Genomic DNA, 21,335 nt, shown 5'->3' with positions numbered 1-21,335 from the left:
AAATTAATGAAAATATCACAGAAAATACGCAAAATTTGTACATAAAAAAAAAATACACTTTTTGTAATTGAACCTGTCGTACTTTAATGAATGTGCCCCTTAGGCCCCATGGCCTTCGGATAAGTGCAGGCCCAAAATCTGCCCCTACACTTTAAAATTCTCATTGTTGTGCCTGCAACTGCTGCCACTGTATTGGGCACACTAAGTGGAAATCACTGCAAAACAACATACGCAAGCAGTTGTGCTTAGTGTAGTTACTGCAGTCGGGCCGATGCAATGACTCTGGGTGCAGGCATAAGAATCAGATTTTTGAAATGTTTTCTATAAAGACAGTTGTAATTGTGGCTTTTCCCATAGCAAAGAATAATGCTATGTGGCAAGCCTCATATAAAGAAAACCTGTTTTTAATTTATAACCACTTTCATGTGGCATTGTACTAAAGGTTCTTACACACATGCACAATTGTTTTACACTTCTGTGGGTGCAGTCCTTACAGAGGAGAGATTGGTCAGTTAATTGAATGCATGAAAAATGCAGGACATCGAGGTGCAGTTAGAAACTCAGGTTTTAATCCAACCTGTAAAAAAATCAGTGTGGTTCACAAAACAGATGTCATTTTATGCAAGACTAGTAACCTTTGCATATGCAACCCATCATAAATCAGTTTGAATTAGTTTAGTGCAGTCAGACAATTAAAAATAAATGTCTAGTCAGTTACTGCTGGTTATGACTCTAGAAAAAAATGATACCTGTTTTAAAAATTCCTATTGATGTGTGGCTGCAGAGACATCAGCATAGCATGCACAGGTGCTTGGGATTTGAAGAGGATGAGAATATAGTGTTTATGGTTTCTTCTTCCAAGTGGATATTAAAAGGTGGAACGATAAGCTACTGAATAGAACCCTCAGCAAAACTAGTGCTAATCCTTAAAGCCCAGGTGTGTTGCACAACTGAATTTTACCACAGATCAGAGGATTAATAGTCAGACTGAATAGTGTTTTGTAGAATTTTCTCATTTACAATGGGGAAAGGCAGCAAAGTTGTAGTTTGTGGGTTTGCGGCAGTTGGTAAAACAGCAATCCTGGAACAGCTGCTATATGGAAACTACAAATTAGGTAAGTCTAGTGTATCAGGCAGTATGAAAATACTATGATTCATAAGAGTTGGCCAAATCCATACAATTTTGGTAATGTTTGGATTTAGGAAACTCATATTCAGTCACACTGAATCTGAAAACTTACTCTCAACACTTTAGCAAGCAGGGAATTCACTAAAGTGACATAAACACAAATTTGACTTTGATATTGATTTACCCTATAAATCAGAGATCCCCAACTTTTTATAGTCGTGAGCCACATTCAAATGGAAAAAGTGTTGGGGAGCAACACAAGCATGTAAAATGTTCCTGGGGGTGCAAATAAGAGCTATAATTGGCTATTTGGTAGCCCCTATGTGGACTGGTAGCCTATAGAAGGCTCTGTTTGGCTTTACACTGGGTTTTATGCAACCAAAACTTGCCCCAAGCTAGAAATTAAAAAATGAGCAGCTACTTTGAGGCCACTGGGAGCAACATCCAAGGGGTTGGAGAGCAACATGTTGCTCACGAACCACTGGTTGGGGATCACTGCTATAAATCATCTAATCTGAACACCAGTGTTTGGGGGGGGGGAATCAAAAGAACGTTAAATTCACAAAAGCTTTAATCTATTGGTCTAATGTTTATTTCTATTAAATCTGTTTTGTGAATATGGTGATTTTGTACACCGTCGTTTTGTGAATTTGTAGTAGCAAATTTATCCATGAAATCTGGAGTATAACTTGTGCCAGGTGAAATTGATGTTAATTATTAACTCCATTTTGCTGGCATTATTTAACATAAAATTCAAAAGGATGGAATTCAGCTGGCGTAATTGCTTAATTTAGCTTTTTCATATATATATATATATATATAATATATATAGTAAAAAAAATAAATTTTGGCATAGGGTGGTGTATTGAAAATTGGTGTCCAGGTGATTGTGAGTGGTTTAATCAATTTCTGAACTAAACAAACATTTTACTGCGGTGAAATGTCAAAGTGCATCTTAATGCCACTTTTGTGAATATGGTACATAGAAATGGTACAGTCTAATATCACAGCATGTAAATAGTGATAAAGGAATAAATAATTTTTGATATTTAAAAAGATAGATAAGAATCAGAGATTAAAAAATCCAAATCTACAGTCAATTACATATGTGTTGGGTACATACTGTATATCTCAGTAATAGTGAACTAGGTGGTTTTCATAAGAAAATAATATGCAATAAACCAGAATAATATAAAGTAAATATTGTATGGTAAACTGGTATACGGGGCTGCCATCCGAAAATTTGGGGCCCCACACCAGTTATTTATATGGAGCCCCCCATGAACACAAGCACGCAGTACCAAAATACTGGCCATGCCCCTTGTGTGTGCAATATAAACAGCTGATGTTACTCTATAGTAAACAGATAATATAAAGAGTTCCATTGATTAACGTGCTAATAAGTCATTCAGTTTATTAGGGGTCAGTGAAATTTGCCCTACGTTTAACCCATTCCCACCTACCTGCCCCTGCACTGTGCTATCATTGCTTGATATGGAAGTTCTGTAAGTTTTCGCATAAGTTACGTAAACTGCATACGTTTAGGGGCCCGATGATATTACTGTGAGGCGCAGTCAGTAGTAGTTCATAAAAATAGTAAAAATAATGAATGTGCTAATAAGTCAGTATTTTAAATGATGTTTCTTGCTGCAGGGCCCAATAACCATTCAAGTCATTCCCCTGTTGCAAAGTTCATGTAGAATAATAAATAGTTCCCAATATAAAAAACAAATCTGATGTTACTCTATAATAAGCTGTTTATATTAAGAATTAAAATGAATTAATGAGCTAAAAAATCAGTCAGTTCATTGGAGACAGTGGAATTTACCTTAAGTTTGTTAATTTGTCAATGGCCAGTGGGGTTTATCCCTGCAAAGCTTCTCTGCATTGTCTTTTGCTTGATGCAAGTTTCTTAAACTTCTAGGAGAGTCACATAGTTTTCCTAGCAGTTTTTGCGTAAATTGCGTAAGTTTTGGCGTAGCTTTATGCTCTATGCTTTACTTATGCAATTTACATAACTTTTGTAATATGACCGGGCCCACTGAAAGAACATGTAAACCCCAGACACAAAAATTTAATCAGTGAACAGCCTCTTTTAAATCTTTCAATACCTGCCACACTGTTTGTCCAGAGGTTAATAGTAAGGCTGCAGCATCCCCTTAATCACTTAGATTTCCTTCTCCTCCTGTAACATACTCGCCCCCTTCCCTCAGGAATTTGCTTTGACTTCTGGCTTGTGGGCATGCTCAGTTTTTCTCAGCTCAGATTACTAAACACGCCCTCCAGTCTAGCAGCCAGTGAGGAGATGGCATTGCCAGTTCCCATAGAAACTCGGCTCTAGCTGTCAGCTTCAATTTTTTTCTCCTAACCTCCTCTCCTGAGCTCAGCTCAAACTGAACTTTTATCAGAGACAGTTGTGCCTGTGTAAGCCTGTATTCTTGATGAAATGTATACTGAATAAGGGTCTGTGTAGGCTGTTTGCAGATTTAAATGTAACTGATTATTTATCGGAGGAAAAATGGCCACCGGGTGAAAGCTGCTATTTGCTTTAGGAAAATGTGATGGTGCTGGCAAGCGGAGGGGATATATGCAGTACAAATGATGCCATTTGGGTGGGGGTGATGTGCCCAACTGATATACATTGTAGGCAAATGTAGGCTTTACATGGCATTTAAGGAAGAAGAATTTAACAAGGCCCGGCACAATTGTACCCCCACCTCCTCCCTGATGGCGGCCCTGCTGGTAGACATCAGTCCTAAACATGTTGCCCATTCCCTGGGTATCCATTTGTGTGGCTCCATGTCCTTGTGACAACAAAACAAGGTCATTATTACGCCTCAGGACCAGAGCCCTAGATTTTCTTATACAGTGCCTTCTATAATGTTTGGGACAAAGACACATTTTTCTTTGATTTACCCCTCTGCTCCTCAATGTAAAATTTTAAATCAAACAATTCAGATGTGATTAAAATGCACATTCCAGACTTTAAATTAAAGTTATTTGCATACATTTCAGTTTCACCATGTAGAAATTCCAACACATTTTCTACATAGCTCCCCTCATTACAGGGCACCATAATGTTTGGGATAAAGTAATGGCAGGTATATTAAAGCAGTCGTGTTTAGTACTTCTACTGCAGCCACCTTTGACTCCTGCTTGTTCCGGCAGTGTGTCGCTTTGTTTCCTCTTCAGCATACTGAGTTAGATTTATATCAATTGACTGGCTTGGCCATTCAAGAATTTTCCATTTTTTAGCTTTGAGAAACTCTTGTGTTGCATTAGCAGTATGTTTGGGATCATTATCTTGTTGCAAGATGAAGCTCCTTCCAATAAGGTTGGAGGCATTTACTGGAACTTGAGCAGATAAGATGTTTCTATACACCTCAGAAATCATTGTGCAACTGCCAACAGCAGTTACTTCATCAAATCCTGTGGCAGCCATACATGCCCAAGCCATAACACCACCATGTTTAACAGATGAGCTGGTATGCTTTGTATTCTGGGCAGTTCCTTTTTGTCTCCACACTTTCCTTTTGCCGTCACTCTGATACAGGTTAATCTTGGTCCATACCACCTTTTTCCGGAATTCTGCAGGCTCTTTTAACTACTTTTTCAAAATCTGCCCATTTTTATGGTTTGCATCTTGCAGTATAGCCTCAATTTCTGTTCATAAAGTCTTTTGCGGATAGTAGCCTCTGTCAAAGAGTGTTTCTGACTCCTGAAGAGTGTTTTTTTTTGCCATCTGCCTCCTGAAGAGTGTTTTTGATCTGTTCGACAAGTGTGTGAGGATTTTTCTTGATCACAGTGAAGATTCTTCTGTCATCAGCAGTGGAGTTTTCCTTGGCCTACCAGTCCCTTTGCAATTACAGAGCTCACCAGTGCATTCTTTCGTAATGATATTCCAGACAGTTGATTTTGGTACACCTAAGGGTTGTCCAATATCTCTAATGGTTTTATTCTTGTTTTTCAGCTTCATATTATAATAGCTTCTTTGACTTTCATTGGCACAGCTTTACTCCTCATGTTGAACAATGGCAACTACAGACTCCAAATGGTAGAAGCAGCCTAGGTATCTTATCCCTGCACTTATGAAGCAATGCAACACACCCGAGTAATCACAAACCTGTGAAGCCAATTGTCCCAAACATTATGGTGCCGTGAGACAAGGGGGACTATGTATAAAAGGTGCTGTAATTTCTACATGGTGAAACTGAAATGTATGCAAATAACTTGAATTTAAAGTCACATCACATCTGAATTGTTTGGTAAATCAAGAGAAATGTGTTTTAGTCCCAAACATTATGGAGGGCACTGTAGTCCATAGTCCTACACAGTACCTCATACATACAAAACCCATTCCTTTGTAGGGTAGATTCCTAGTAGGGTACAAGATTTACAAGCGCAGGCTTGAGTTTTTTTTATTCTTATACAATATATATTAGTTTTTTTAATTACTTAAATGTTATACTAGGTCTGGAAACTATTGAAACCCTGGAAGATGTTTATATTGCTACAGTGGAAACAGACCGTGGAGTAAAGGAACAGTTGCGCCTTTATGATACCCAGGGACTGCAAGAAGACACTGAATTGCCGAAACACTACTTTTCATTTGCTGATGGCTTTATTCTTGTCTACAGTATCAACTGTCTAGAGTCATTCAAGAGAGTTGAACTGCTAAAGAAAGAAGTGGACAAATTCAGAGACAAGAAAGAGGTGAGAACATGGTAATTCTGCACTACAACAGGGGACAGATATCCTGAAAATGCGTTCCCATTGCCTAACAGTTGGATCGCTGCTAGTAAAAACCAATGCTTATGGAATTTCGTCTTAATCACAGGAAGATTTCCTGTGATTAAGCCACATTGCAATGAGTTATGAGTTTTACTTGGGGCAATCCAAATGTTAGGCAATAGGAAGGCATTTTCGGGAGATCTGTTGCCGAAGGTAGCGCAGATTTACCACAGGTGACAAATTATACCATGCGCCATTGCAATAAATCGTCGCTCTTTAATTGCAGGTTATGATTTATTTTCGAAGCAAGGACAGGCAGACAGGCTGTAAATATGCATGTATAGTCATTTTCCTTATACAGTGATTTCTTTGACTGGACTCCCACTGTATCTCCGAAAAATCTCTGTTGTCGCAGGCGACTAATTTCCCCACAATGCCATCCCACCGGCTTAAATGTAAATCGCTGTTGGGATGGTATATGCGTCACTGTGATGTCCCACAGTTGCCCAAAGTTTCCTCTGAAGAAAACTTCGGGCAACTGCAGGACATCGCAGCGACGAGTATGCCATCCCACCGGCGATTTACATTCAAGCTGGTGGGATGGCATTGCGAGGAGATTAGTCGCCAGCAACAACGGAGATTTGTCGTGACTAATCTCCCCGTGTACCCCTGCCGTATCAGAGGTTTCTGAGTTGATGGTTAGTTTTATCAGCTCCTTAAGGGTATACTTTATCAGAGCATCTGGTATGTACTGCTTACTTACTGGTAGGCTTCTGTGCTCTCTCTATTGAAAAGCTGGGTTCTTTAAAAGATAATATGAAGCCATGAAACTGCAGCTTGAACAGCATCTAAACCCAAAAATGTAATTGATATAAACTTACTCAGGTTATTTTTTTTTTTTTAGCGCTTTTAAAATGTATATTAATTTTCTTCATTAGTGGTATCTAAGATATTTGCTGTTCAGACCAGGCTTTTCACTAAATACAGAATACAGGAAGTGCATAGAGACAGGACCGCTGACACTATGGAGCTTCAAAACGATCTGCTGAGCTGAATGCCTTTTATTGGCATTAAAACTGTATATCTTGGAAGACACTATGAGTACTAGTACATTAATGCAAAAGTGCTTAGAGGGTCACATTGAAATTTTACCACATTCACAAAATGTATACTCCATTCTAAAGGAATAGTAATACCACAAAATGAAAATGCTGAGAGTCGGCAAATTGAGGATTAACATAATACAGGAAGTGCATAGGGACAGGGGCCACTGACATGTCCTGAGGACAGTCCAGGATCCAAGGTTTAATTATTCCATTTTGCTGCCACCATGAAATAACTTGAATCATTGCACTGTTGCCATTTAGCCTGAAAACACTTCTGCAGTCTGAAAAGCCCCAGCACAAGCTGTGTCAAGCGTTTCTCATTTAAACAAGAGCGAGGATGCAGTGGCACTTGTGTACCATCATGTAGAAAGCCATGAATGACATCTGACCCCTGTTATGTTCCAGTATACACCTAAAAATGAGAATGTATAGTCAAAATTGACTAATCGGCACAAAGAAAATAAGCACGTGATTTTTCGCAGCGATGCAATTTTGCGTTATGTCCGAAAAGTCGTCTCGACTGAGTTAATTAAAAGACCTGGCGACTAATCGCCCCGTGTTTCTTCGCCCTTAGGGTGAAGACACACAGAGCTACTAGTAGCAGCTACTTGCCATTCTCAGTATTGTCTATGGCAGGGTATTTTTGGAGTTTAGTAGCTGTGAAAAAGTAGCTGCTACTAGTAGCTCTGTGTGTCTTTACCCTTAGGGACGACTAATCTCCCCGTGTGCCACTGCCCTTAAAGTTCATCGGGATCTGGAAGTATTACAGGGAATCTGGCTTCATATTATATAGTGCCAGAATAACAAACCATATATATAACTAGAGAGGTACATTTCCTGAAGAAAGTGTGAGTGGTGCTTGCCGTGGCAAAACTCGTGCCCCAATATAACAATGTTTCCTCCAGTTCTCTGTGACAATTGCCCCTGCTGGGGCAATTAACCGCCCACCCCTTAGAAAAGTCATAGCACCCCATTCCCGAATAAGCCACACGGTTTGACACATCATTCATGGGTCTACGACAAACGGTGGCTAATTGCCCCCTGCTGGGGCAATTAACTGCCCACCCCTCAGAAAAGTCATAGCACCCCATTCCCAATTAAGCTGCACGGTTTGACACATCATTCATGGGTCTACGACAAATGGTGGTTAATTGCCCCCTGCTGGGGCAATTAACCGCTCACCCATCAGAAAAGGCATAGCACCCCATTCCCGAATAAGCTGCACGGTTTGACGCCTCATTCATGGGTCTACGACAAACGGTGGTTAATTGCCCCCTGCTGGGGCAAGGGGCAAAAACAGTGGTTAATTGCCCCATGCTGGGGCAATTAAACACCCACCCCTCAGAAAAGTCATACCACCCCATTCCCGAATAAGCCGCACGGTTTGACACCTCATTCATGGGTCTACAACAAACGGTGGTTAATTGCCCCCTGCTGAGGCAATTAACCGCCCACCCCTCAGAAAAGTCTTAGCACCCCATTCCCGAATAAGCCGCACGGTTTGACACCTCATTCATCGGCCTACGACAAACTAGTTATTTTCCAAAATCCCCATTATAAGTCAATGGGGCAAATTTGGGGACCTCTCTTGCCCCGGGGGTAAAACTTATACCCTTGTGCGGGGTATCTTCTGACACAGGTTGCAAACCTCTTCAAATGTGGTAAATTTCACGTCTCTAAAAAATTCCCTCGTTTGACACCTCATTCATGGGTCTACAACAAACGGTGCGGGGTCTCAATGTTAAGTCTATGGGCGGATAATTGCCCCCTGCTGGGGCAATTAACCACCCACACCTCAGAAAAGTCATAGCATCCCATTCCCGAATAGGCCGCACGGTTTAACACCTCATTCATGGGTCTACGACAAACTAGTTATTTGCCAAAATCCCCATTATAAGTCAATGGGGCAAATTTGGGGACCTCTCTTGCCTCGGGGGTAAAACTTATACCCTTGTGCAGGGTATCTTCTGACACAGGTTGCAAAGCTTTTCAAATGTGGTAAATTTCACGTTTTGAAAAAATTCCCTCTCTGCGCTACAATCCGTCAAAGTTGGCCTCAATGTTAAGTCTATGGCCCCTGCTGGGGCAATTAACTGCCCACCCCTCAGAAAAGGCATAGCACCCCATTCCCGAATAAGCCGCACGGTTTGACACCTCATTCATGGGTCTACGACAAACGGTGGTTAATTGCCCCCTGCTGGGGCAATTAACCGCCCACCCCTCAGAAAGTAATAGCACACCATTCCCGAATAAGCCGCACAGTTTGACACATCATTCATGGGTCTACGACAAACGGTGGTTTATTGCCCCCTGCTGGGGCAATTAACCTCCAACCCCTCACAAAAGGCATAGCACCCCATTCCCGAATAAGCCGCACAGTTTGACACCTCATTCATGGGTCTATGACAAACGGTGGTTAATTGCCCCCTGCTGGGGCAATTAACCTCCAACCCCTCACAAAAGGCATAGCACCCCATTCCCGAATAAGCCGCACAGTTTGACACCTCATTCATGGGTCTATAACAAACGATGGTTAATTGCCCCCTGCTGGGGCAATTAACCTCCAACCCCTCAGAAAAGGCATAGCACCCCAATCCCGAATAAGCTGCATGGTTTGACACCTCATTCATGGGTCTACGACAAACGGTGGTTAATTGCCCCCTGCTGGGGCAATTAACTGCCCACCCCTCACAAAAGTCACAGCACCCCATTCCCGATTAAGCCGCACGGTTTGAACCTCATTCATGGGTCTATGACAAACGGTGGTTAATTGCCCCCTGCTGGGGCAATTAACCTCCAACCCCTCAGAAAAGGCATAGCACCCCATTCCCGAATAAGCCGCACAGTTTGACACCTCATTCATGGGTCTATGACAAACGGTGGTTAGTTGCCCCCTGCTGGGGCAATTAACCTCCAACCCCTCAGAAAAGGCATAGCACCCCAATCCCGAATAAGCTGCATGGTTTCACACCTCATTCATGGGTCTACGACAAACGGTGGTTAATTGCCCCCTGCTGGGGCAATTAACTGCCCACCCCTCACAAAAGTCACAGCACCCCATTCCCGATTAAGCCGCACGGTTTGACACCTCATTCATGGGTCTATGACAAACGGTGGTTAATTGCCCCCTGCTGGGGCAATTAACCTCCAACCCCTCAGAAAAGGCATAGCACCCCATTCACGAATAAGCCGCACAGTTTGACACCTCATTCATGGGTCTATGACAAACGGTGGTTAATTGCCCCCTGCTGGGGCAATTAACCTCCAACCCCTCAGAAAAGGCATAGCACCCCATTCCCGAATAAGCCGCACGGTTTGACACCTCATTCATGGGTCTACGACAAACAGTGGTTAATTGCCCCCTGCTGGGGCAATTAACCTCCAACCCCTCAGAAAAGGCATAGCACCCCATTCCCGAATAAGCCGCACAGTTTGACACCTCATTCATGGGTCTACGACAAACGGTGGTTAATTGCCCCCTGCTGGGGCAATTAACCGCCCACTCCTCAGAAAGTCATACCACCCCATTCCCGTAAAAGCCACACGGTTTGACACCTCATTCATGGGTCTACGACAAACTAGTTATTTGCCAAAATCCCCATTATAAGTCAATGGGGCAAATTTGGGGACCTCTCTTGCCCCGGGGGTAAAACTTATACCCTTGTGCGGGGTATCTTCTGACACAGGTTGCAAACCTCTTCAAATGTGGTAAATTTCACGTATCTAAAAAATTCCCTCTCTGCGCTACAATCCGTCAAAGTTGGCCTCAATGTTAAGTCTATGGGGTTTTTGGGCCAGTTAATTGCCCCCTGCAGGGGCAATTAACCGCCAACCCCTTAGAAAAGACATAGCACCCCATTCCCGAATAGGCCGCACGATTTGACAACTCACTCATGGGTCTACGACAAACGGTGCGGGACAAGTTCTGTGCCGAACTTTTGTACGGAAGAATAATATTAAGCCTGTGAGATAATAGAAGTGATGCATTGCTTCGCAAGCACCACTAATAATAACTAGAGAGGTACATTTCCTGAAGAAAATGTGAGTGGTGCTTGCCGTGGCAAAACTCGTGCCCCAATATTACAATGTTTCCTTCAGTTCTCTGTGACAATTGCCCCTGGTGGGGCATTTAACTGCCCACCCCTCAGAAAAGGCATAGCACCCCATTCACGAATAAGCCGCACGGTTTGACACCTCATTCATGGGTCTACGACAAACGGTGGTTAATTGCCCCCTGCTGGGGCAATTAACCTCCAACCCCTCAGAAAAGGCATAGCACCCCATTCACGAATAAGCCGCACAGTTTGACACCTCATTCATGGGTCTATGACAAACGGTGGTTAATTGCCCCCTGCTGGGGCAATTAACCGCCCACTCCTCAGAAAGTCATACCACCCCATTCCCGAAAAAGCCACACGGTTTGACACCTCATTCATGGGTCTACGACAAACTAGTTATTTGCCGAAATCCCCATTATAAGTCAATGGGGCAAATTTGGGGACCTCTCTTGCCCCGGGGGTAAAACTTATACCCTTGTGCGGGGTATCTTCTGACACAGGTTCCAAACCTCTTCAAATGTGGTAAATTTAACGTATCTAAAAAATTCCCTCTCTGCGCTACAATCCGTCAAAGTTGGCCTCAATGTTAAGTCTATGGGGTTTTTGGGCCAGTTAATTGCCCCCTGCAGGGGCAATTAACCGCCAACCCCTTAGAAAAGACATAGCACCCCATTCCCGAACCCAGAGGAACAAACAGCCCCCCCAGCCCAATAAATAGTGACTGTCTGTGGCACCTTACAGCCCCCCTGGCATTCCCAGTACCCAGAGGCACAAACAGCCCCCCCCCCAGCCCAATAAATAGTGACTGTCTGTGGCACCTTACAGCCCCCCTGGCATTCCCAGTACCCAGAGGCACAAACAGCCCCCCCCCCCAGCCCAATAAATAGTGACTGTCTGTGGCACCTTACAGCCCCCCTGGCATTCCCAGTACCCAGAGGCACAAACAGCCCCCCCCCCAGCCCAATAAATAGTGACTGTCTGTGGCACCTTACAGCCCCCCTGGCATTCCCAGTACCCAGAGGCACAAACAGCCCCCCCCCCCAGCCCAATAAATAGTGACTGTCTGTGGCACCTTACAGCCCCCCTGGCATTCCCAGTACCCAGAGGCACAAACAGCCCCCCCCCCAGCCCAATAAATAGTGACTGTCTGTGGCACCTTACAGCTCCCCTGGCATTCCCAGTACCCAGAGGCACAAACAGCCCCCCCCCCCAGCCCAATAAATAGTGACTGTCTGTGGCACCTTACAGCAGCCCCTCTGGCATTCCCAGTACCCAGAGGCACAAACAGCCCCCCCCCCCCCCAGCCCAATAAATAGTGACTGTCTGTGGCACCTTACCTGCAAGCTGGTTGGTTTGTGTGGGAGCAAACTCTGCACTAATTACTGTATTTCCAATCCTGAAGGCTAAAATGATAAACTGAGGGAACATGAAGTCGAATCAGCTCTCAGTATTTAAGTCCCGGTACAGCTGAAAACTGATTGGATAGACTGGAAGCATTCACCCTGCAGCCCATCCAATCACTGTGCAGCTGTACCGGGACTTAATCTGAGGGGAAGAGGAACAGTAAGTGTGGGCCCCAGGCTGGGAATAAGGTACCGGTGCTTTATTCATTATCAGTCACCGCCCCTGATTTGAATTCCCAGTACCCCAATATCGCAGTTTGGGTGCCAGTGTGTATGTGCTGCTTGTTGATCCCCAAGGGGCTGCTGGGAACAGAAGGGGCACAGCTAAAGTTAGGGGGGGGCAATGCTGTCAGGCAGCTTTGTAGTTCTGCTATGGGGGGCACAGATAAACTGGGGCGAGTGTCAGTGAAGGGATTAAAGAGGGGACACTGCTGCTAAAACGAAAAATTTAACTTTTAACAAAAATGTATAGAGGTATGGGACCCGTTATCCAGAATGCTCGGGACCAATGGTATTCTGGATAAGGGGTCTTTCCGTAATTTGGATCTTCATACCTTAAGTCTACTAAGAAATCAAAAAACATTAATTAAACCCAATAGGATTATTTTCAATCCAGTAAGGATTAATTATATCTTAGTTGGGATCAAGTACAGGTACTGTTTTATTATTACAGAGAAAAGGGAATCATTTAACCATTAAATAAACCCAATAGGGCTGTTCTGCCCCCAATAAGGGGTAATTATATCTTAGTTGGGACCAAGTACAGGTACTGTTTTATTATTACAGAGAAAAGGGAATCATTTAACCATTAAATAAACCTACAATCACATCCAGAAAAAGCGGAGCACCAGGTGGTGAAAAATGTATATAAAATCAGTCTTTTATTCAATCATATTAAAATGGCACATGTACAGCATCAGGACTTACGCTTAACGCGTTTCGTGACCTCGCGTCACTTCATCAGAAGCTTCTGATGAAGTGACGCGAGGTCATGAAACGCGTTAAGCGTAAGTCCTGATGCTGTACATGTGCCATTTTAATATGATTGAATAAAAGACTGATTTTATATACATTTTTCACCACGTGGTGCTCCGCTTTTTCTGGATGTGATTGTGGAGTTCTGTGGCCATTGGGAGTTGGTCCGCGAGTAGCACACGTGGATGAAGCGGTAAGTGCTCCCGTGTAGATATAACTATGTTGCATTAAATAAACCTAATAGGGCTTTTCTGCCCCAATAAGGGGTAATTATATCTTAGTTGGGATCAAGTACAGGTACTGTTTTATTATTACAGAGAAAAGGGAATCATTTAACCATTAAATATACCCAATAGGGCTGTTCTGCCCCCAATAAGGGGTAATTATATCTTTTTTTTTTTTTTTTTTAAAGGTTGATTTTTATTGCTTTTTAACAATAAAATAAAATAACATGTAGAAAAGAAAGAGAAAGAGAAAAGGGAAAGAGAGAGAAGGGATTGGAAAGTAACCTATTATTGTGCTGTTGTGGCTGGGGAGTCCATCCAAGGCAACCAGATATAGTCAAATTTTGCTGGGCAGCCTCTGGTGAGGTAGGTAAGTTTGTACAGACCCAGGTGCGAATTGACCAAGTTGATCCATTTGCGGAGAGATGGGGGTGTCGGACCCATCCAGTGCAGGGCAATGGTTTTTTTGGCATAGAAAAGTAGTAATCGCATTAGTAGCTTTGTGCTCTTTCTGGGTACCAGCGTGTCAAGGATGCCCAGTACACAGGTGGTCGGGTTGAATACTTGTGGCAGATCCAGTTCTGTCCCCATGAATTCTGTAACTTTGCGCCAGAATTTTTGGGTTTCAGGACAGTCCCATATCAAGTGCATAAAGTTGGCCATGTGGGCTTTACATCTTGGACAGTCAGAGGAATCAGTTTTCCCCATAATATGCAATTTATACGGAGTAAGGTAAGTCTGGTGAATGATTTTAAACTGTATAAGTTTGTCTCTTGTGCTTATCAGGGGCTGATATAAATTATCTATAACTTCTTCCCAATCCTCGGGGTTCAGTTGGATCCCCGAGGCCTCCTAATTTAGCTTTACCCTAGGCCGTGGGTCATATCTCTCGTTAATTAACAGTTTGTATGTGTTTGAGAGCAATTTGGCTTTACTTGGCTGTATTATCAAATGTTCCAGGTCCGAGTATTGCATTTGTGGCTGTTGTTGGAATTGTAAGGGGTAATTATATCTTAGTTGGGATCAAGTACAGGTACTGTTTTATTATTACAGAGAAAAGGGAATCATTTAACCATGAAATAAACCCAATAGGGCTGTTATGCCCCCAATAAGGGGTAATTATATCTTAGTTGGGATCAAGTACAGGTACTGTTTTATTATTACAGAGAAAAGGGAATCATTTAACCATTAAATAAACCCAATAGGGCTTTTCTGCCCCAATAAGGGGTAATTATATCTTAGTTGGGATCAAGTACAGGTACTGTTTTATTATTACAGAGAAAAGGGAATCATTTAACCATTAAATAAACCCAATAGGGCTTTTCTGCCCCAATAAGGGGTAATTATATCTTAGTTGGGATCAAGTACAGGTACTGTTTTATTATTATAGAGAAAAGGGAATAATTTAACCCAGGGGTCAGGAACCTTTTTGGCTGAGAGAGCCATAAACACCACATATTTTAAAATTAATTCCGTGATTGCCAAACAATATGTTTGGCTGCGGATGCTTCCGGGCAAGGTAGGGTGGGTGCCAAGGATGCCGGATGTGGATGTGATGCGGAGGAGGGCGTAGAACACGTCTTCTATCTTCCGAGCACAGGACACGCCCCCCGTTATTTTTTTTTAATTAAAGATTTGGCAGCGAGCCAGATGCAGCCATCAAAAGAGCCACATTTGGCTCCCGAGCCATAGGTTCCCTGCCCCTGATTTAATCATTAAATAAACCCAATAGGGCTGTTCTGCCCCCAATAAGGGGTAATTATATCTTAGTTGGGATCAAGTACAGGTACTGTTTTATTATTACAAGAGAAAAGGGAATCATTTAACCATTAAATATACCCAATAGGGCTGTTCTGCCCCAATAAGGGGTAATTATATCTTAGTGGGGATCAAGTACAAGTACTGTTTTATTATTAAAAACATTCGGGATCCCATACCTGTACAATATATTTACTCAAAATGTTATTATTGCCTCATTTATTAAGCTAAAACTGCAATAACAATGCAAACTAGAGAGGTACATTTCCTGAAGAAAATGTGAGTTGTGCTTGCCGTGGCAAGACTCGTGCCCCAATAATACAATGTTTCCTTCAGTTCTCTGTGACAATTGCCCACCCCTCAGAAAAGTCATAGCACCGCATTCCCGAATAAGCCGCATGGTTTGACACCTCATTCATGGGTCTACGACAAACTAGTTATTTGCCAAAATCCCCATTATAAGTCAATGGGGCAAATTTGGGGACCTCTCTTGCCCCAGGGATAAAACTTATACCCTTGTGCGGGGTATCTTCTGACACAGGTTGAAAACGTCTTAAAATGTGGTAAATTTCACATTTCTAAAAAATTCCCTCTCTGCGCTACAATCCGTCAAAGTTGGCCTGTTAAGAATGTTAAGTCTATGGGATTTTTGGGCCCATAGGGGCAATTAACCGCCAACCCCTTAGAAAAGTCATAGCACCCCATTACCGAATAAGCCGCATGATTTGACACCTCACTCATGGGTCTACGACAAACGGTGCGGGACTAGTTACGTACCGAACTTTGTACGGAAAAAGAAGAAGAAGAATAATAAGCCTGTGAGATAATAGTAGTGATGCTTTGCTTCGCAAGCACCACTAATAATAATAAGCCTGTGAGATAACAATAGGGATCCTTTGCAAGCACCACTAAATAGTTTATGTTATTAGTAGCAGTAGCAACACCATGGCTATATAGAGTATTTATATAAACTATTTTAGAGCTTCTATTTTAGAGCTTCTGAAGCAGTCAGTCTATTTTTCAGTCCCGTACACCATATTTAAACTCATAGGAAAACCTTAAATGGTTTTCATTTAAGGAAATATTACAATGAAACAGACTGCTGTCCTATTCATAACATTAGTTAGCAGTGCAATTCTCATTTTATGTTTTATTATTACAGAGAAAAAGGAAATTATCTTTAAAAATTAAAATTATTTGCTTATAATGGAGTCTATGGGCAACTTGAAACTTTCTGGATAACGGATTCCATTCCTGTACTTCTATTGTGAATTGATTGATCGTGCATGAAAAATGCTGATTCACAACTGGAGTGCGCTGCTACCATCAGTTACTCTGCTTTCTAATGATTAAAGAGCTAGCTACCTAAATAAGGGTGATTTTTGTACTAGTACCAGATGCTATCTCTATAACCCTTTTGTATTAACTACCCCACCCCCTTTTCTTTTCAAAGGTGGTAATTATTGTTTTGGGGAACAAAATGGATCTTGCAGGACAGCGACAAGTGGACACGGACATGGCACAGCAATGGGCGAAAAGTGAAAGAATTAAATTATGGGAGGTGTCTGTAACAGACAGGAAGACACTGACAGAACCATTTACACTGCTGGCTAGTAAGCTAAATCAGCTGCAATCGAAACCTACTTTTCCTTTGCCTGGGAGAAAAAGCAAAGGCACTCCATCTTCTGATAACTGAATAGGCATCATGTTGTCGGCCCCATGCAAATAAGTGTTATGGCAGACACTGACCATTTGTTAATTTGTATTTTGCCTGTATATTCTAGTGTTGGTTTGATTGATGTCTGCCTGATCACTTTAGTTATTAAAAACACTTACTATTTTCCCAGTTCATTTCTGTTGTATACTAAAGTTTGTGCTTTTAGCAACACAACAATTGTTGCTCGATGAATCTATATGCTTTCCGCTGAAAGAGAATTGAAAAAGCGCATGGATAATAACCTAATGCTCAGGTCTTTTTAGGGATATGTGGGGTGGTTTTTAATATACCATATATACTCGAGTATAAGCAGAGTTTTTCAACACCAAAAATTTGCTAAAAAAGTCCCCCTCGGCTTATACTCGAGTATATTGATTTGAAATCAAGTGTCCGGCATCCTTCCCCCCCCCCGTCAGATTGTACCACGCTTACAGATCAGCAGTGCCAACGTTGATTTACAGGTCCATAGAGAATAGATAGCGGCACTCGTTCGTTCGTCCGTCCGGGGGGGGGGGTGCATCACTTCACTCTTCCGTCTAATGATTCAGCACACACGGAGTAGTGACGCGATGCGCTCGAACGAATCTACTCTCTATGGACCTGAAAATAAAAGTTGGCGCTGTTGATCTGTAAGCGTGGTACAGTATGATGGGGGGAAGGATGCCAGAATACTTAGACAGAGGAGTGAAGTGATGCGCGCGCAACCCCCCCATGGCGTTGGTGCTGCTGATCAGTGAGCGCGGTACAGTCTGCAGGTACAGTCTGACGGGGGGACGGATGCTAAATGCTTTTCAAAATGCAGGAAGTTTTAAGTGATGCTGAAGAGAGCTATTTGAAATACAAATATATAATGTATGAGGGAGGTCTAACAGAACGTCACTCTGTAAAAAGGCTGACAGCAAAATCTGGGAAAGATTTTTTATCTGGAATCATTTAAGATGTTATATATTAATAACATCCCATAATAGATTTTTATCTGGAACCTTTTAGGATGTAATATATTAATAACATCCTATAACACAATAGTGAAAGTTTTGCTCCGAATAAGGGGGGGGGGGGGGTGGACGAGTGCCTCTATCTATTCACTAGGAACTGCAAATCAACGTTGGCGCTGTGGTTTAAAGTAATATATGCCTAGGTATAAAATAAACAGTGCTGCTGGTAAAGGAAGTTAATAAAATCCTCCACAAATCTTTAGGAAACATTCAATAAAACCTGGCATCTGGAAACGAATGTGTCTGGCATCCGTTGCACGCGAAATCCTAGGCTTATACTCGAGTCAATACGTTTTTCCAGTTTTCTTAGGTAAAATTAGGTACCTCGGCTTATATTCGGATCGGCCTATACTCGAGTATATACGGTATCTCACTTGTGTCTGGGTGCTGTAAAGCAGTGCTGAATCTTGGCTGAATACCGAACCGAATGCTGGATGCGGTGCATTCCTATCTATTAGTACTGCACATAATGTAGAATTTACCTGTATGTATGTATGTATAACTTTATTTATAAAGCGCCACAAGGGTACGCAGCGCTGTACAGTCTTACAGAATACAAAATTACACACAGGGAGGACAAGTGATATAATAAATAAATAAATAAATATATATATATATATATATATATATACATATATGTAAGTGCCATGTGGTATGAGACACAGTAGGAAGGAGGTCCCTGCCCCGTAGAGCTTACAATCTAAGTGGTTGGGTAACATACAGGCACAAACTGGAAGGTAAGAGTGCACCAGGTATGGGCATTTGCCCTTAAGCGCAGGACTGGGCAAAATAATGTTTTAGTGCTCCAGAAGGTAACAGCTGAGTTTTTTCTTAAAGAGAGTTAGTGAGTGAGTGTTCCCTACGGAGGGATTTCCCAGTCCCATCATGGTGCAAGATGTAACTGTATTTGCCCTAGGAGTATATATTGCTAAAGCATTACAGCAAATGTTTGATGGAACTCCCCCATTCTTATCCCCTGCATGGTAGGTGAGCCAAAAAAAGTTGATATACAAGAGGATTCTCTAGCGAGTTCTATGTCAGCACTAAAAGCCACAAAGTAGGTCATAAATGCTGTCTTGGGCTTCCGTACCAGCCCAAAGCAACCACAGCCCTTTAGCAGGGAAGATTTGTGCCCCCAAAGATGCCCCAGTAGCCCTCCATTTTCTCTTCTGCACATGCTCTGTGCTGCTGTCACTTACTGAGCCCAAGGACTGATGCACAATATACTACAGTATGTAAATGTCACAAGACAGCTGATAAGTAACAAAATTCAAATTTTTATTGCATGGCAGTTCATAAAACAGTGCGCTCTAAATCAGAATTTAATAATCAGCACTGTAGCATCAGCTTCTTTGACATGTAAACCTTGCTTTATATTTGATAATATCTGATAATAATATGATAAAATATTCTGGGATTTGTAGTCAAGCAACATAAGGTATGCCATAGTTGTCCAACACTGTTTGCATCTCATTTATCACTCCTGTTGATTCACTTGTTCTCTCTTACCTTTTAGGGTGAAAACACATAGAGCTACCATATATACTCGAGTATAAGCTGATCCGAATATAGGCCCAGGTACCTAATTTTACCTAAGAAAACTGGAAAAACTTCTACATAAATATATAATGTTGGCAGCTGCTGATTAAGAGCAATAATATGTATTATAGTCAAGTAATATATCTCCAGAACACTTATGTATTAACAATTAAGGGAGCTGCAACATTAAAGCAAACTGCCATGATACAGTGATAATGGCACCTCTGTCCTACCATAGGGCTTAGGGAAAACCTGGTGGGAATTATTTTCTACCATAGGTGCAAAAAGTGCACTAAACCATTGCAACCAATGAGTAATGAGACTTGGGTGATCTAAAGCAAATTAGGTAGCACTTCACCTTCCTGTATGGATGCGGGATTCAGTGAATGTCGGCATTCTGCTCTGCCCCAGCACCGTGTTACTGACTGTAACTCACCTATTTATGGCAGGGGTCCTCAAAGTGCGGGGGCCGTGTAAATGGCCGCAGGGGGACATATCTGGCCTGCGGGCCGTAGTTTGAGGACCCCTGTTCTAGCCTGCCGGCGGCAGTAGGAATCCATAGCAGGGGGTCTGGAGAGACCCATGGCACTTGACTCAAGTATACTCTACTATATACAGTACTTAGTGGCATCTACTTGTCACGGCTACTAAACGCCAGAAGACCTGCCATAGACAATACTGAGAATTGCCTCTGCTAATAAGCACATGTAGAGGCAATTATCAGTAAGTGATCAACATTGTCTATTTTTGTAGCCATGACAGGTAGCTGCTACTAGTAGCTCCACGTGTCTTCACCCTTAAAGGAGAAGGAAAGGCTAGTAATGAGTTCATCTCAAGCTGCAGGCGTACCTTCAGTTCTCTCAATAGTGCTCTTAAGTATCCCCATATTTCACCTGTTCAGATGATCAGAAGCCAAAGGAAGAAAAAATGCTGAGCTAAAGAAAGTTACCATAATGCCTCACTCCTGCACTGAGACCAAGGATGGAATTCACAAAAGTGGTGATATTGAGACAAAATAAAAGCGCTTTTGTCAATTTGTCTTATAAACAGACAGTTTTCAGTTTTTTGGGATTTGTTGACACCATGAAATTCTGAATCAACATATTTTTCCCTTAAAATGGTACATTTTCTCAGTTTAAACTTTTGTTCCGTGATTTATGTTCTATTCTGAATAAAATATTAGAAGTTGGCACCTCCACATCATTGCGTTCAGTTTTTATTCACAATTTGTTTAGTGTCCCAACTTTTTTGGAATCCGGTTTGTACATGAGCCTTGGAATAAGGATTTTACCAGCAGGATTTTGCAATTCATTTGCCATTTGTCATTTCAAATTTCTGTTTGTGAATCTGGAGAAAGTGTTTTCCACCAGTTTTACTCCAAAAAAAGGGCTCTCTCCACTTTTGTGAATTCCCCCCCTATGAGTCAGCTTCCTGCTGATTGGCTCAGATCCACATTCCTAAGGGGGGCGAGTGAGTTCTTAGCATTCTTGAGGGAGGGGAGAGAGCAGAGAGCTGCGTGTCTCTGGCACATGAATTAGACACAAGAAATCTTTTGACAGAGGGGTCAGTGCAGCATTTCTGTGAGTGCTTATGGCTGTATTTACATGGACCTTTCTGATAAAGCTTACTTAGTTTTTACCTTTCCTTCTCCTTTAACATTAAATGAAACCTCTCAGACAATAAATAAAATACATCTGGGG

The 21,335-nt window shown here is 42.2% G+C and overlaps 1 protein-coding gene across 1 annotated transcript; it reads left to right on the top strand.

Annotated features, from left to right (window-relative positions):
- Positions 1–748: 748 nt before the first annotated feature.
- nkiras1 (NFKB inhibitor interacting Ras-like 1) lies at positions 749–17,235 on the top strand. Its single transcript, XM_002932411.5, has 3 exons — positions 749–1,115; positions 5,601–5,842; positions 16,838–17,235. Exons 1-3 carry the CDS (start codon positions 1,022–1,024, stop codon positions 17,078–17,080), a joined length of 579 nt encoding a protein of 192 aa, XP_002932457.2. The 5' UTR covers positions 749–1,021; the 3' UTR covers positions 17,081–17,235.
- The last annotated feature ends 4,100 nt before the right edge of the window (positions 17,236–21,335 follow it).

The sequence above is a fragment of the Xenopus tropicalis genome, chromosome 6 (assembly GCF_000004195.4).
Source record: "Xenopus tropicalis strain Nigerian chromosome 6, UCB_Xtro_10.0, whole genome shotgun sequence".
Lineage (NCBI taxonomy): Eukaryota > Metazoa > Chordata > Amphibia > Anura > Pipidae > Xenopus > Xenopus tropicalis.
This window is presented reverse-complemented; position numbering and strand designations above follow the sequence as displayed.